This window comes from Oncorhynchus mykiss, chromosome 8 (assembly GCF_057628025.1).
Source record: "Oncorhynchus mykiss isolate SJ-2025 chromosome 8, ASM5762802v1, whole genome shotgun sequence".
In the NCBI taxonomy this organism is placed as follows: Eukaryota; Metazoa; Chordata; class Actinopteri; order Salmoniformes; family Salmonidae; genus Oncorhynchus; species Oncorhynchus mykiss.
In genome coordinates, this window is record NC_143029.1 from 25,108,336 (window position 1) to 25,125,196 (window position 16,861).

The 16,861-nt window shown below is 44.8% G+C and overlaps 1 protein-coding gene across 21 annotated transcripts in view; it reads left to right on the forward strand.

Moving 5' to 3' along the window:
* The window catches only part of LOC110529212 (protein enabled homolog), a 150,802-nt gene that overhangs the window by 21,259 nt on the left and 112,682 nt on the right, over positions 1 to 16,861 (forward strand). For 5 of the 21 annotated variants that reach the window (XM_090243008.1, XM_090243012.1, XM_090243015.1 and 2 more), the window contains exon 1: positions 9,737 to 9,923. The exons of 9 other annotated variants lie outside the window; for them this stretch is intronic. In XM_090243008.1, coding sequence (XP_090099134.1) covers positions 9,910 to 9,923 — 14 coding nt within the window. In that variant the 5' untranslated portion in view covers positions 9,737 to 9,909. Of the gene's footprint in view, positions 1 to 9,711; positions 9,924 to 16,861 lie in introns of those variants that run through there. 7 more of the 21 variants (XM_090243018.1, XM_090243016.1, XM_090243019.1 and 4 more) reach the window with 2 other exon arrangements.

The window sequence follows — 16,861 nt, forward strand, 5'->3', positions numbered from 1 at the left end:
CATAGGCAAGATGCAGTAGATGGTATAGAGTACCGTATATACATATGAGATGAGTAACGTAGGTTATGTAAACATATTAAGTGGCATTGTTTAAAGTGGCTAGTGATATATTTTTACATCAATTTCCATTATTAAAGTGGCTGGAGTTGAGTCAGTATGTTGGCAGCAGCCACTCAATGTTAGTGGTGGCTGTTTTTCAGTCTCTCGGTCCCTGTTTTGATGCACCTGTACTGACCTCGCCTTCTGGATGATAGCGGGGTGAACAGGCAGTGGCTCGGGTGGTTGTTGTCCTTGATGATCTTTATGGCCTTCCTGTGACATCGGGTGGTGTAGGTGTCCTGGAGGACAGGTAGTTTACCCCTGGTGAGGCGCTGTGCAGACCTCACTACCCTCTGGAGAGCCTTACGGTTGTGGGCGGAGCAGTTGCTGTACCAGGCGGTGAGACAGCCGACAGGATGCTCTCGGTTGTGCATCTGTAGAAGTTTGAGTGCTTTTGGTGACAAGCTGAATTTCTTCAGCCTCCTGAGTTTGAAGAGGCGCTGCTGCGCCTTCTTCACAACGCTGTCTGTGTGGGTGGACCAATTCAGTTTGTCCGTGATGTGTACGCCGAGTAACTTAACTTACTACCCTCTCCACTACTGTCCCGTCGATGTGGATAGGGGGGTGCTCCCTCTGCTGTTTCCTGAAGTCCACAATCATCTCCTTGGTTTTGTTGAGGTTATTTTCCTGACACCACACTCCGAGGGCTCTCACCTCCTCCCTGTAGGCCGTCTCGTCGTTGTTGGTAATCAAGCCTACCACTGTAGTGTCGTCTGCAAACTTGATGATTTAGTTGGAGGCGTGCCTGGCCACAGAGTCGTGGGTGAACAGGGAGTACAGGAGAGGGCTCAGAACACACCCTTGTGTGGCCCCAGTGTTGAGGATCAGCGGGGAGGAGATGTTCTTACCTACCCTCACCACCTGGGGGCGGCCCATCAGAAGTCCAGTACCCAGTTGCACAGGGCGGGGTCGAGACCCAGGGTCTCGAGCTTGATGACGAGTTTGGAGGGTACTATGGTGTTAAATGCTGAGCTGTAGTCGATGAACAGCATTCTCACGTAGGTATTCCTCTTGTCCAGATGGGTTAGGGCAGTGTGCAGTGTGGTAAGGAAATTGGAGTCGGTCTAGGGTGTAGGGTAGGATCGAGGTGATATGGACCTTGACTCGTCTCTCAAAGCACTTCATGATAATGGAAGTGAGTGCTACGGGGCGGTAGTCGTTTAGCTCAGTTACCTTATCTTTCTTGGGAACAGGAACAATGGTGGCCCTCTTGAAGCATGTGGGAACAGCAGACTGGGATAAGGATTGATTGAATATGTCCGTAAACACACCAGCCAGCTGGTCTGTGCATGCTCTGAGGACGCGGCTGGGGATGCCGTCTGGGCCTGCAGCCTTGCGATGGTTAACACGTTTTACTCACGTCGGCTGCAGTGAAGGAGAGCCCGCAGGTTTTGGTAGCGGGCCGTGTCAGTGGCACTGTATTGTCCTCAAAGCAAGCAAAAAAGTTATTTAGTCTGTCTGGGAGCAAGACATCCTGGTCCGCGACGGGGCTGGTTTTCTTTTTGTAATCCGTGATTGACTGTAGACCCTGCCACATAACTCTTGTGTCTGAGCTGTTGAATTGCAACTCTACTTTGTCTCTATACTGACACTTAGCTTGTTTGATTGGCTTGCGGAGGGAATAGCTACACTGTTTGTATTCGGTCATGTTTCTGGTCACCTTGCCCTGGTTAAAAGCAGTGGTTCGTGCTTTCAGTTTCGCCTGAATGCTGCCATCAATCCACAGTTTCTGGTTTGGGAATGTTTTTAATCGTTGCTGTGGGTATAACGTCGCCGATGCACTTTCCAATGAACTCGCTCACCAAATCAGCGAATTCGTCATTGTTGTTGGACGCGTCTTGAAGCGTGGAATCAGATTGGTCGGACCAGCGTTGAACAGACCTGAGCGCGGGAGCTTCTTGTTTTAGTCTCTGTCTGTAGGCTGGAAACAACAAAATGGAGTCGTGGTCAGCTTTTCCGAAAGGAGGGCGGGGGAGGGCCTTATATGCGTTGCGACAGTTAGAATAACAATGATCCAGGGTTTTACCAGCCCTAGTAGCACAATCGATATGCTGATAGAATTTAGGGAGTCTTGTTTTCAGATTAGCCTTGTTAAAATCCCCAGCCACAATGAATGCAGCCTCAGGATATGTGGTTTCCAGTTTACATAGTCAAATAAAGTTTGTTCTGGGCCATCAACGTGTCCGCTTGGGGGGGAATATATACGGCTGTGATTATAATCGAAGAGAATTCTCTTGGTAGATAATGCGGTCGACATTTGATTGTGAGGAATTCTAAGTCAGGTGAACAGAAGGACTTGAGTTCCTGTATGTTGTTATGATCACACCACGTCTCGTTAATCAAGGTATACCCCCCCGCCCCTCTTCTTACCAGAAAGATGTATGTTTCTGTCGGTGCGATGCGTGAAGAAACCAGCTGGCTGCACCGACTCCGTTAGCGTCTCTCGAGTGAGCCATGTTTCCTTGAAGCAAAGAACGTTAGTCTCTGTCTCTCTGGAATGCTACCCTTGCTCGGATTTCATCAACCTTGTTGTCACGAGACTGGACATTGGCGAGTAGTATGCTAGGGAGTGAAGCGCGATGTGCCCGTCTCCAGCCTGACCAGAAGACCGCCTCGTTTGCCCCTTTTACGGCGTCATTGTTTAGGGTCGCCGGCTGGGATGCGATCCATTGTCCTGGGTGGAAGGCAAAACACAGGATCCGCCTCGGGTGAGTCATATTCCTGGTCGTAATGATGGTGAGTTGACTTTGCTCTTATATTCAGTAGTTCCTCCCGACTGTGTGTAATGAAACCTAAGATTACCTGGGGTACCAATGTAAGAAATAACATGTAAAAAAAACAAATACTGCATAGTTTCCTAGGAACGCAAAGCGAGGCGGCCATCTCTGTCGGCGCCGGAAGTACACTGGCAATACTAAAGTGCCTATAAGAACATCCAATAGTCAAAGGTATATGAAATACAAATCGTATAGAGAGAAATAGTCCTATAATTTCTATAACAACTACAACCTTAAACTTCTTACCTGGGTATATTGAAGACTCATGTTGAAAGGAACCACCAGCTTTCATATGTTCTCATGTTCTGAGCAAGGAACTTAAACGTTAGCTTTCTAACATGGCACATATTGCACTTTTACTTTCTTCTCCAACACTTTGTTTTTGCATTTGTATTTAAACCAAATTCAACATGTTTCATTATATATTTGAGGCTAAATTGATTTTGTTGGTGTTAAAATAAGTATTCATTCAGTATTGTTGTAATTGTCATTATTAGAAATAAATAAATTGTCAGATTTAATCGGTATCGGCTTTTTTTTGTCTTCCAATAATCAGTATCGGTATCGGCGTTGAAAAATCATAATCGGTCGACCTCTAATCCCTGTTAGTGAGCATTTCTCTTTTGCCAAGACCATCCATCCACCTGACAGGTGTGGCATATCAAGAAGCTGACTAAACAGCATGATCATTACACAGATGCAGCTTGTGCTGGGGATAATAAAAGGCCACATCTGTCAGGTGGATGGATTATCTTAGCAAAGAAGAAATGCTCACTAACAGGGATATATATACATTTGTTAAATATGCTTTGTTTGCATATGGAACATTTCTGGGATCTTTTATTTCAGCTCATGAAACATGGAACGAACACTTTTTTTCATGTTGCATTTACATTTTTAAGTGTAGATTCAATGTATGGAATCACCTGGGAAATGTACGATTTTAGAAAAACTTCCCCTTTAAGTCTATTTTAATCCGTGTTAGTTGATGGCAAGGCTGGTGCTTCTCTGTAGTGTTTCCAGTCTCTGATGGCGGAGTCAGGAGGCTCAGGGAAGAAGGGAAATCATTGGACTAATTGGTGTCACCGGCACTGGGTTTTCCCACACTGCAGGCCAAGCTGTTATCCTGCCACAAAGACTTTCCCTATTTCCTTAGCATCCAGAAGTACTGAAGTGTAGCCCCAATTGTGGATTTTCTCTCACTCAACTTTTTGTGCTTTTTCATTTGTACTATAAAACATTTAATATGGTTGTTGAACAGCCTTAATGTAATATAAGTGCCTTAAGTGAAGCACAGATGATCAGGTCTTAAATAAGCTGCTTTGACTCTGACAGGTTAGCATAAATCACCTTGCCATAGGCGTCAGCTGGTCCCTGGCTATTGCTCTCCCTCTCGCATTCCTTCCCTTCCTCTCTCACGGCCACAACAACAGGTGGGCCTCAGCCTGCTTCTTCAATACAAAGACTTCCATGGCCATTCTGATGTTCATCAACCTGTTAAACACTCGCCAAGCTTTTCAGTAGGATTTCAGGCTGCTGAAGTGCGATTATGGGATGCAGGACTGCAGTGTCTTACGAGGATTTATATTGCATGCCAAACATAATCTCTCCTACCAACACAAACAAATGTATCTGCCGTGTAGGTCAGTTCTGAGCTGCCTCCAAAACACACACCCACACACCACACCTCCTCAGTGACGTTGACAACAGGCCTGAGAGAATATCTGAGAATATTAACACACAGCCTCCTCACTCTTCATGTTGTCCGCCTGCTGAAAAGGCATCCAGAGGGTTCTCATGGCACACGGCCAGCCTGGAGTGAAAATGTAAAGAATTCCCCTCTTCTTTCCCTCTTCTCCCTGTCTGTCTTTTCTCTAGTCTTGCATGGAAATTATACCCAACACAAAAGACCAGCTTACCCAACAGCCAAGCCCAAAGCAAGGCTTAATTAAAAAAAAAAATGCAATGGGATGTGCTAGGAGTGGAGGAGAGAAGAGGAAAAGAGGGGGGTGGTACCATCAACTCATGCAGTAAGCAGAAATGTCATTTGATCTAAATGGTATGGGAGAAATGGTGCTGGATGTTTCTCTTGCTGATATTGTAGTGTTATTCAGCTTCATTGCAGGCTCCCTTAAAAGCATATGTACACAGTGGAGCTGCTGGCCCCTGGACATTTCACAAGTCATTGTGGCTCTGTATTAGATCGTTAGACTCGTCCCCTTGTTCTCTTCCTCGTGCAGAGGAATGCTTATTTCTGCCTTAAGATTTAGTGAGAACTATATCTAGGTACATTCTTGAGATGAAGACAAAAGACCAAGTCCAAGTATGTCTCTACTTGTCGTCTGTTATATTGTTTGGGTCATTTATGAGATCGATGTTCCAAACAGTCCTGGTACTGTCTGTAGAGGTGAGTGTAGAGTGAGATCTTTATTTCTATAGGTCTGGCCTAGCTCTTTCTACAAATGTCCACAAGCCACATTCAGAGCAGCACAGTTTCCAAGTAAATTATTTCATTGTGTTGTTGTGCATGGGAGCACTTTGACTCTGCATCCACGTGTCTTGGAAAGCGCCCTAGGCCAGTTGGAGACTCGCTGGCCACACCACTGCTGATATTTCCCTAGGGACTGCTGCTGCTACTGTTGCCTCCCTCCCTCCCTGCACATCACGTCACTCAGTTGTCAGAGTCAAAAGTGGCAGGGCATGATACCAGGGCATTACACCACTCCCCCTCCCCCACACATCACATGGTATGTTTGGGCTATAAAAAGCACAGCAGAAATCATGTTTGTTTCTCCTCAGGCCAGAAACGGATGTTTTCCCTGGCTAACTCTGTCCCTCCTCCTGTCTACAAGGCTTTACAGATGCTATTCCATCAAGAGCTAAATTAAATACCGGGCCTCAAAACAGAGTGATGTTAGAATGTAATTTGTGTTTAAAGCACTGCTCTCCTGTGCATCTCCTAGCTTGAAGGTTTTTAATTTACCCAGCTCTGTGGTGAATATATTGTGTTGACTGCTTCTCTACATTTTCCAGCCTGGGCCTCCCTGTTACAGTGCTGATGATGATGATGAAGTGGAAGGAATGCGGTGAAGACACCCCTCTTGTTGAATGATCCGATGAGAGAGCCAGGGCTCAGGCAGTTTAACAGGGAGTGTGAGTCATCAGGTTGTGATTGCCATGTTTGGTACCAAAGAGACTCCGTCTCACCTCGTGGGTTAAATTACCTCAGAGAGAGGAGGAAAGGATTAGACATCCCAGAGACTCAAACAGCCCTCCTTAACCTGGACGAGAGACCACTATACTTATTCACCTACTTTAATCACGTTTATTGGTTCATTGTTCTGTCAACTCCTGTTACTGTAGGGATTATTATAGATAGTTGAAGCAGTGATACTGACAGATCAGATGTTATATTTTAGGTCCAGTTCCTCACTTTGCACCACTTGGTCGTCTTGTTAAATTATCATTGCAACTTTGTGCCCGTGTCCACGCCAGAGGTCACACTGTGTAATCATCTTTTCCAAACAAGTGATGGTTACTGTGATGGTTTCTGTTGACCTCCTGACCAGTCCTTGTTAGTGTAATCAGATGCAGATCACCTGTTTGTTTAGCACTCTGGTGTTGAAACTGGCTTTATGCTGACTGTGGAATTCCACTCATGTTGGGTGCTCTGTTTGTGGGAGTGACACATCTAACTCACTGATTCATCACTTCCTCCCAGTGATGGATGTTATTGCTGGCCAGTGTTGGCCAAGCGTGAAATAAAATTGCAGTACTAACTTGTTTTAGTATAGCTCCATGGTTGGTGGGTAGCACTGAGCATTGGTTGATCATTTATCAGATTCAGCCCAACCCAAGAGTCCAAACTCATCATTGATGTGAAACTTCATCTTTGTCCTTCATGCCTTTTCTGTCCATACGGTAGAGCATGTTCAACATGATATTAAAAGATTTAGGGATTATGGTCTCAGCGTTTCAGTGGGCCAGCTCCAGCTTGTGACCAGGCAGGGAAGTCTGTTGATAAGCTGACTGATTGAACACACAAGGCATACTGCTTCTTCCAACCTGTCACTCAGGCGGCCTTACAGGGGTCTTTACCAACTCGGCCGGTGGTCCCAGCATCTGCAGTACCCCTGGCTGTGCCCGTCTGTGATGTCAAGGGAGCTGACCCAGCCTTGCTCTCCTGGTGACCTCTCTGGAGACCTTACCACGTATCCCGCCATGTAAGTCTTCTATCGACCAGGGGAAATTGACAGAAGTCATCATCTTTTCAAAACAAGCGGACAGATTTAGTCCCTCATCAAATGCATTTGATGCTTGTTGGGTGCAATTACACAACAGCACGGTGGCTTCACATTCATTAAGAGATGCCTGTGTGGTAGTTCAGGAGAAATTGGTCCTGTGGTGGATTTACTTCTTAGATATTTTCTCCATCTCAACCTGTTCCCTTCAGCTTGAGACGGTCTCTGCTGCATTCCCAACCAGACGTGAGTCTGAAATTAAAGCAGTGCCTGTGGCAGTGTTTGGTCCACAGAGATCAGTGCTGTGAAGGCATAGTGAATGCCAGCAGGCTCATGCTTCTCACTGTGTGATGATCAACAGAGGAACAACCAGGACCAGCCCTCATCACTCAACTCTTTACTGCACAGAACAAGAGGCCCTTTGGCATTCAGATGGACATACCAGACCAGGAGTCTGTAGACTTTCTCTCTCCTGTCAGAGAGCGTTAAAGGGCAGATTATATTCCAACTTGTTTGACTGGAGTGACACCGCTCTGTGTAGCGGTCCTTTTTAAAGTGAACCTGTCTCTTTTAAAGGCCTACTACGGATGTTTTGGAGGGACTGACTGGGAGAGAGGGACCGCACTGACCTTCCTCATATCTCGGACCAAACAGAATGCCCAATGGAGATGCCAACAAAGTAATATGAACTTGAGTGGACTTTGGGGACAAACCATTGTATTTTACCACTGGCCAAAGCTCAGTTGACACACAGTATCAAGATAGTGACTGACTTCACACTTTTTGTGTGTGTTAGTATGCAGGCACACAACTCCATGTATCCCCAGACCTCTGCTGTGCGTCAGTGAACATTCACAACCACCGACGAGAAGACTACACAACGCTGCTTCTACCGGTTTGGAGGTTATTGTAGCAACGGCTGGTTGCTATCAAACAAGACAAGCTTCTCCCCAGCCGTCTAGCTAGCTCCGCACGCTTCTGATTTATGTGCGGTTTAAGGCACTACTGTGATTTACTGCGTGGGCCAATCTCCTCCGGCATCTCACAGCCACAGCTCCTCTCACCACTGCAGTTTTAATCTGTCATCCCGGTGATATGCAGGGCCCTGTGCCCCGACGAGAGAGTCGGGCCTTCCCCCGCTAGGCTAGGAGATTTGGCCTTCACTGAGCTGTGTTAAGTACCGACCCACCAGACTACTAAATCACAGCCTGTCCTGGGCTGAACCGTGTCTTCACACTGTCTTTAGTGGCACAGGATGTTTTAGACCCGGGACCAGATAGGGAGGTAACACACACACACACACACAATGTGTCTGTGAGAGGCCAAACGAAGGCTTCGCTCCTCTGTCTCCCTAATCCGGTAAATCCACTGGCCCATTTCCCCATGCTGGAATGAAAGGGCCACGTCACCATAGAAACAGGATCAATAAATCATTAGGATAAAAGGTGTGTTCGGTAGAGAGGGAGAGAGCTCCCTTTTTATTAAGACGTTATACATTTATCGCTGTGTATAGGATGTTTCCATGTGCATCACATTTTCTACTCTACCAATGGTTTTGTAACAAACTGTTGCTATAAATAGCAAACTTGCCCAATGTGTTTTTGCCACATGCTCTCTAGACAACAGTCCTCTGATTTAAGTTGACAGGGTAGGTAATATGATGGCATACCGATAATCATATTTTAACTTAAAAAAAAAGATCATTGGCAGCCAAGCATCAATCTTCATGTCACCAGCATTCAAATAATACCCTCGATATTTATTGGAAATTTGCATCAAGCTCATCACCATCCGTCACTTAACCACCATAACTTATTTCATTGGCCTATAAACTCTTAATGCTTTTCCACGTGGTGGTGGTGGTAGATATATCATCGAGTAACTCCATTTACTTCGACATGATGGTTTCTTTGTGCGCATGGAGTTTCCACCACAATTGTTGCGGAATCTATTTCACAGACACACCAATGATCCCACTTTGTTTTGGGATGTTTCCATCAGACCTGGCTTGAGTCAGATAATTCAACCGCATTAAATAGTTGGATGGAAACCTTGTTACTGACGGAATCATTCTCGTACTCACTAAATCACAGTTGATGGGAAAGTCTAGATATTGATTGAAAACACCACCGAATAGAGTCTGATAAATCAATATGAGGCAGTGCTTCACCCACTGTAGGATTATATCATCAAATCTCTGAAGTCAAGGGCCTATCATTTATCCCACATGGTCCAATTGATTTAGCTAGAGACTTGGATTGAGATGGGTGATATGGCCAACCTGATATTCTACCATGATACAGCTTTACAGACATTTATACAGAAGCTTGTCCCTCTGTCATATCTACATTTACCCTCTTCCTCACCAGACCAACATGGCAGAGTGCTGTACAGCTAGCATACTAGGGGTGTTGGGCTGGGTGTATGTATGGGTTTTGAGCCAGGGAGGAGAACGTTGAGTTGGGGGGGGGGGGGTGCGCTTAGTCTCAGAAAACCCCCGCAATAAAACCGTTCCAAGACTCCTTTCAGTCAGCATGTTTATTCCTGGGCTGAGGGGAACATTCTTCAGGGGACTGCCTGGACGGCCCTATTTTAGCCCTCTGGAGGAGGGGTCCTAGTGGCAGCAGACCTGTTGGAGCCTCTAGTCTACATGGTCTCCTCACTGTGCTGTTGGGCAGCTACTGAGACACTTCTTTCCGGACCTCACAGGACACTGACAAAAAGGCAGACCCTCTCACAGACAAAGTTTTCAGGTGTTGGTGCTGGATACACCTGTTGTCTCCACCGCCAACATGACACGTGGCTCGTAAGTCCTTGTAGTGGCAAAGGGGGAGCATGGGAAGGGAGCATGGTGGGTATGGGGTAGAGGTTGACCGATTATGATTTTTCAACGGCGATACCGATTATTGGAGGACCAAAAAAGCCGATATTTATTTATTTTATTTATTTATTTATTTATTTGTAATAATGACAATTACAACAATACTAAATGAACACTTATTTTAACTTAATATAATACATCAATAAAATAAATTTAGCCTCAAGTAAATAATGAAACATGTTCAATTTGGTTTAAATAATGAAGATAAAAAGTGTTGGAGAAGAAAGTAAAGGTGCAATATGTGCTATGAAGCTAACGTTTCAGTTCCTTGCTCAGAACATGAGAACATTTGAAAGCTGGTGGTTCCTTTTAATGTGAGTCTTCAATATTCCCAGGTAAGAAGTTTTAGGTTGTAGCTATTATAGGAATTATAGGACTATTTCCCTCTATACAATTTGTATTTCATTAACCTTTGACTATTGGATGTTCTTATAGGCACTTTTTAGTATTGCCAGTGTAACAGTATAGCTTCCGTCCCTCTCCTCGCTCCTCCCTGGGCTCGAACCAGCAACACAACGACAACAGCCACCATCGAAGCAGCGTTACCCATGCAGAGCAAGGGGTACAACTACTAGAAGGCTCAGAGCGAGTGAAGTTTGAAACGCTAATAGCGCACGCTAACTAGCTAGCCATTTCACTTCGGTCACACCAGCCTCATCTCGGGAGTTGATATGCTTGAAGTCATAAACAGCGCAATGCTTGACGCACAACGAAGAGCTGCTGGCAAAACGCATGAAAGTGCTGTTTGAATGAATGTTTACGCGCCTGCTTCTGCCTACCACCGCTCAGTCAGATACTTAGATACTTGTATGTTCAGTCATATTATATGCAACGCAGGCCACGCTAGATAATATCTAGTAATATCATCAACCATGTGTAGTTAACTAGTGAATATGATTGATTGTTTTTTATAAGATAAATTTAATGCTAGCTAGCAACTTACCTTGGCTTACTGCATTTGCGTAACAGGCAGTCTCCTTGTGGAGTGCAACGAGAGAGAGGCAGGTCGTTATTGCGTTGGACTAGTTAACTAAGGTTGCAAGATTGAATCCCCCGAGCTGACAAGGTGAAAATCTGTCGTTCTGCCCCTGAATGAGGCAGTTAACCCACCGTTCCTAGACCGTCATTGAAAATAAGAATGTGTTCTTAACTGACTTGCCTAGTTAAATAAAGATATAAAAAAAAATATATATATATATTTTTTTAAATCTGCGCCATTCCAATTAATCGGTTGACCTCTAGTATGGGGCACATGATGGGGTAAGGCCGAGGAGGAGACATGTACTGGGGAGACTTGGAGGGCTGTTTTCATTGTCAGATAGTGTTTGTAATGTAATAGTGTAATGGTAAATGTTTTTCTTCCTCACTATTTCTGTGTTTTAAGGCTCTAGAGTTGACCAGTGACTATGCGATTCCCAGTTTGGATTAGAGCTTAGTCTGTTTGTGCCCTCCTCTGCGCTGATTGAACAGCTTTAGCTTCTGTCCGATGAGCCTCTACTCCCCATCCCAGGACTGCATCATTAATAGAGCCTAGTCTAACGAGTTGATTTCTACAAGCAGAATAGCTCATATTTATAGACCATGTCCTCTAGGGCTGGGAATTGCCAGGGACCTAACGATACGATATTATCATGATACTTGTGTGCCGATACGATATGTATTGCAACTTTAACGATTCTATATGTATTGCGATTCAATATTATGTTTTTTATTGCAGTATTCTAAACATATTGCTCACCATATGTCTGCTGCGGAGGGACAAGATGATGAAGGAAAAATACTGGAATTTTGTTGCAGGTACAGCTGACTAGGGCGACAATGCTGTGATATTGTGAAAACGAAATGATGCATCAATAATGATAAAATAATAACCAGATTTAGATTTTTATCACTAATATCCTATTTTTTTTTAAGAATCAATTCAGATATAGTTGATGTCTGGTTAGAGTGTATAATTTATCCTGTGATGTGACCGGAGCATTCAGCTGCTTGCTGCTGGGGGTTTATATTTATTGATGCACACACAGAACCAGTTCATTAAAATCCCTTTAGCTAAGTCATACCCTGGGGTGTGTTAATGTATATGTACTGTAAATATGTATGTTCAGCCATGTGTGCGCGAAATATAAGTATTTTACATTGGAGTACAGTACATTGAGACAAATGTGTTTTGTTTGTTCCGTTTACTATGCTGTTCTACGAAACCGGTTTATCAGTAGCCTCCACTCGATTGGACTTAATGGCCGTAGCTGTTTTTTCTTTCTCCCCTGATGGTCATTTTCCTAACCAGCTGCACTTTAGAGATTCTCTTCTGCTCTCAGATGCAGCTACAGTACATTGGACACGTTGCCATATGCTATGGCAGGAACCGATGGAGTTGGGGTGGTAGAGCTGTTTTATCAAGAGTTAGAGATATTTTAGGTCATGTGGACACTTGCTCGTCAAACATCTCATTCCAAAATGATGGGCATTAATATGGAGTTGTTCCTCCCCTTTGCTGCTATAACGACCTCCACTCTTCTGAGAAGGCTGTCCACTAGATGTTGGAACATTGTTGGACGATTTAGGCCTGGCTCGCAGTCGGCGTTCCAATTCATTCCAAAGGTGTTCGATGGGGATTGAGGTCAGGGCTCTGTGCTGGCCAGTTAAGTTCTTCCACACCGATCTCAACAAACCATTTCTGTATGGACCTTGCACGAGGGCATTGTCATGCTGAAACAGGAAAGGGCCTTACTCAAACTGTTTGGCACAAAGTTTGAAGTACAATCATCACTAAAATGTAATTGTATGCTGTAGCGTTAAGATCTCCCTTCACTGGAACTAAGGGGCGTAGCCCGAGCCATGAAAAACATCCCCAGACCATTATTTCTCCTCCACCAAACTTTGCAGTTGGCACTATGCATTGGGGCAGGTAGCATTCTCCTATCATCCGCCAAACCCAGATTCATCTGTCGGACTGCCAGATGGTGAAGTGTGATTTATCACACCAGAGAACACGTTTCCACTGAGTCCAATGGCGGCGAGCTTTACACCACTCCAGTCTACGCTTAGCATTGCATGTTGATCTTAGGCTTGTGTGCGTCTGCTCGGACATGGAAACCCATTTCGTGAAGCTCCCAATGAACAGTTCTTGCGCTGATGTTGCTTCCAGAGGCAGTTTGTAACTCTGTAGTTAGTGTAACAACCATGGGCAGACGATTTTTATGCGCTACACGCTTCAGCTCTCTGTGATTCCATGAGCTTGTGTGGCCTACCACTTTGCAGCTTAGCCGTTGTTGCTCCTAGACGTTTCCATGTCACAATAACAGCAGGGCAGAAATTTGACAAACTGACTTGTTGAAAAGGTGGCATTCTATGATGGTGCCACATTGAAAGTCACTGAGCTCTTCAGTAAGGCCATTATACTTCCAATGTTTGTTTATGGAGATTGCATGGTTGTGCGCTCAATTTTAAGCACCTGTCTGCAACGGGTGTGGCTGAAATGGCCAAATCCACCAATTTTTGAAGTGGTGTCCACATACTTTTTGTGTGTATATAGTGAATGTCAACATAGTTTTATGGTGCCGGTGTGACAGGTGTTGACATTTGGTTGTTGGGTGACTTTGGTTGTTTCTCTTCATGGCCCCACCCTAGGGAGAAGTTTGGGGCTTTTGTCAACCGTAACCTATCTCTAGCTCATGACAACAGCACCCAGCAACAATGACATCATTGTTCAGACTATGGTTGGCGAGAATACAACAACAAAATCAGGAGTTAGATACTGAGCTAAAAGTTAGCACTTCTCCCATTTTTGTATTCTGCTCATACAAGGAATCCAAGTAACTTTGTATGTTATTCTGGAGATGTGTGGATTAGGTAGTAGTCTTGTCCACCATCCGGCTCTTTAGAAATTAGCCTGGGGACGAGGTTAGGTAGCCATGGCATTAAAACAACAAGCCTTCTCTTCATATCGGGTGAAGTTTCCTAACCACCTTCATCATTCTGACAGTTCCCATACATAGGTAGCAGAGCTAATGTTGGTGTGAATCACTCAGCGGGTTTTGTTGGGTGACACACCTGTGCACGTAGCCGTCACCTTGCCTAATCTTTGTCAGGATGGATGAGTAAACTATGTTGCTTTTCAGGTCTGTTTCGTGGGGCAACCTTGTCAGAAAAGGAAAGTTATTGCTGGAATGAGAAGTCTTTCTTGCACACCACACCTGCTGTTGAACACATTTGTGTATTATTTTGTTGTTGCCTTTTGCTGTATGTGTTGTCCTGTAAAATGATCCAAAGAACAGGGTATGTCTCAAGGTCTCGAGGACTTAAACTACTTCCTGCTCTTCTTGGTCAAAGGTTGGAAATCCGAGTCGGCATGATAAACTGTGTACCCAGGCTAGGAGTCCCTATGTTTGTAAGTCTGACTGCTACCCTCTGTCTCCTTTTCCCATCAAAGCAGTTTCAATTACACGTGTCATTTCATATAGCTGGCCATCGTCACCGGCCAGCTGCTGGTGAATAACCTGTGTATGAAGTCCCATCTGTATCCTCCATCCTCTGATCAGTGTAAGAAAAGGAGTTATCGATTTTTGTCCTGTCGGGACGTTGATATTTATCCTTGTGTTCAGTATCTGTCATTGTTTGTGGGAGTTGCCCTTCACGCTGATCCATGATCAGTTTTACTTAGGTTATAGCCCTCACGGTGACTTGTTGTGATCATATCTCTACTGAGCTGGATATCAGAAATATTTGACCTGCTCTATTACTTGGTTGGACACAGACCGTAGCCATCCAAGGAAAGTCTTTGCATACTGTACGCCCCCTCACACCCCCTATGTACCTCTATTTGAACACGAAATGTGAAACCATTGCAGCACAACTGTAGCCTGGCTGACGCGACCCACGTGCCTCACGGCAGAGGGAGAGCTGTGACCACACTGGTCTGGAAAGGAAGCTGTTTGTTTGATTGGTTCTCTCAAATATACTTTTTTTTACTTGGGGGTTGAGACCTCAAATTGTTTGGATTTGAAAATCCAACTGTTGTAATGGAAAAGGGCGGTGCTCAGGGGCTCTGCATGTCTGTGTTTGAGTGAGAAAGACATAGAGAACCAAACAGTAAAAGCACAGCCCACTTTGTCAATGAATTGCGCCGACAACATCAGAGTCATTCCGGACTCTGAAGTCAGGAGAACTTTGAGAGTTAGGTGTTAGCCAGACTAACATGACTGTCTGCAGTGTGGTTAAAGTCATCTGATGGAGCAGGGGGTCTTTTCCATGTGTTGGCTATCCATTACCTCTGTCTGGGCCTGTGACAGCCTTAGTACTTGGAACAGTGTTACTAACACAGCTTTCCTTGGGAGGCTCATTTTTAAAGCCCAGCCTTGGCAAAACTTCTACCTCTTACTTTCATCACTCACGTTCTATCTTGAGCTCTCATTCAACCTCTCAAGTCCTCTTTGACTTTCCTCAACTCTCTCTTTCTGAGCTCTTTTTATTCTGTTGTCCTTTCTTCTAGCTTCTCTCCTTTTTACTGTATGTGCCTGTCCCTCTTCTACTCAGTCTCCCTTTGTCCCTTTCCTTCCCTCTCAGGTTAAGATGTCCTGTATTGCAGTGACAGTGCAGGTGTCAGGATGTCGTCATCAGTGATTTACTCCGCTGATTTCAGTGGAGCTGGAGCTCAATATAGTCCCCTTCAAAGTCTCCCCTTTGTCGGGTAGGCCTGGGCTTCAAGGGGGTGCAGAGTCTGATGTTACACTGCAGCAGGGTTACATTCGCCACCAGCGCACGGACGCTAACCCAGTTATGTTTAACAGCTGTCTGTACTGTAACACGATCCCCCTCTCCTCCCTCCTTCTCCCCATCTCATTGTTTCTTCCTCCTGGTCGTGACTTGGTCTGCTCCACTGATCTCCTAAGACCCCTGGACACCTGGCGCATCTCATGTGATATATAATTAATAGTCCCTGACGCTTTGAAGTCATTGATGCCATGATGCAGTGCGTTGCGTTGCCTGGCAAAGTCAAGTAAAGGCAAAAGAATGCCCAACACTTACCTGATTCCCTCCCCTTTTCTCACTATTTTTCCCCCTACTCTTTTTGTTATTCAGACCTGGATCCCACAGTGCTCGGAAGTGCTGCCGCACATGACTGTTTTTCCCAGTGTGATCTGAATAGAGGCTGATTTTGCTTGTCTGTGCAGATAAAACCGCTGGGAAAGAGAAGAGCCTTTGGGCAGCTGGGTGTCGTCCTTAGTTTAGCAGCGAAGGGCAAATGTATTCATCGCACTTGTTCTCTTTGTTGTACGTTTTCTTCTGAACTGCCTCGGCTGCCTGTCTCTGACCAGACTCAGCCGTGATCTTTTTACCCTCCCATAAGGGCAGAAAAGTGGTGACGTACTGCTTAATGATGTAATTGACTCATTCTGCTCTTTGTTTCTCTGCTTTCATCCACACATGCCCAGATGCTGGACAGAAAACGGGGAGGATAGACTGAGCCCTGTACAGTTAGATTAAAGGGGAGGATACTGTATATCAGTTCTGATTTATGTCCTCTCAGTGGTATAGGGTTAAAGGGCTTCTTAAAACTTGTGTTTTCCTGTCATTCTGATGTTATGTTGTCATGGGGCAGTTGGAATGGGTAGAGGTGATCTAAGCAGGGTATTTGTTAGGGCTGGGAATTGCCAGTGACCTGGCAATAAGAAATTATGATGATACTATACAGGGCATTTGCAAATTATTCAGACCTCTTGACTTTTTCTACATTCTGTTACGTTACATCCTTTTAAAAATTGATTAAATTCATTTTTTTCCTCATCTAGCTACACACAATACCCCATAATGACAAAGCGAAAACAGGTTTTTAAAAATGTTTGCACATTTATTTACGT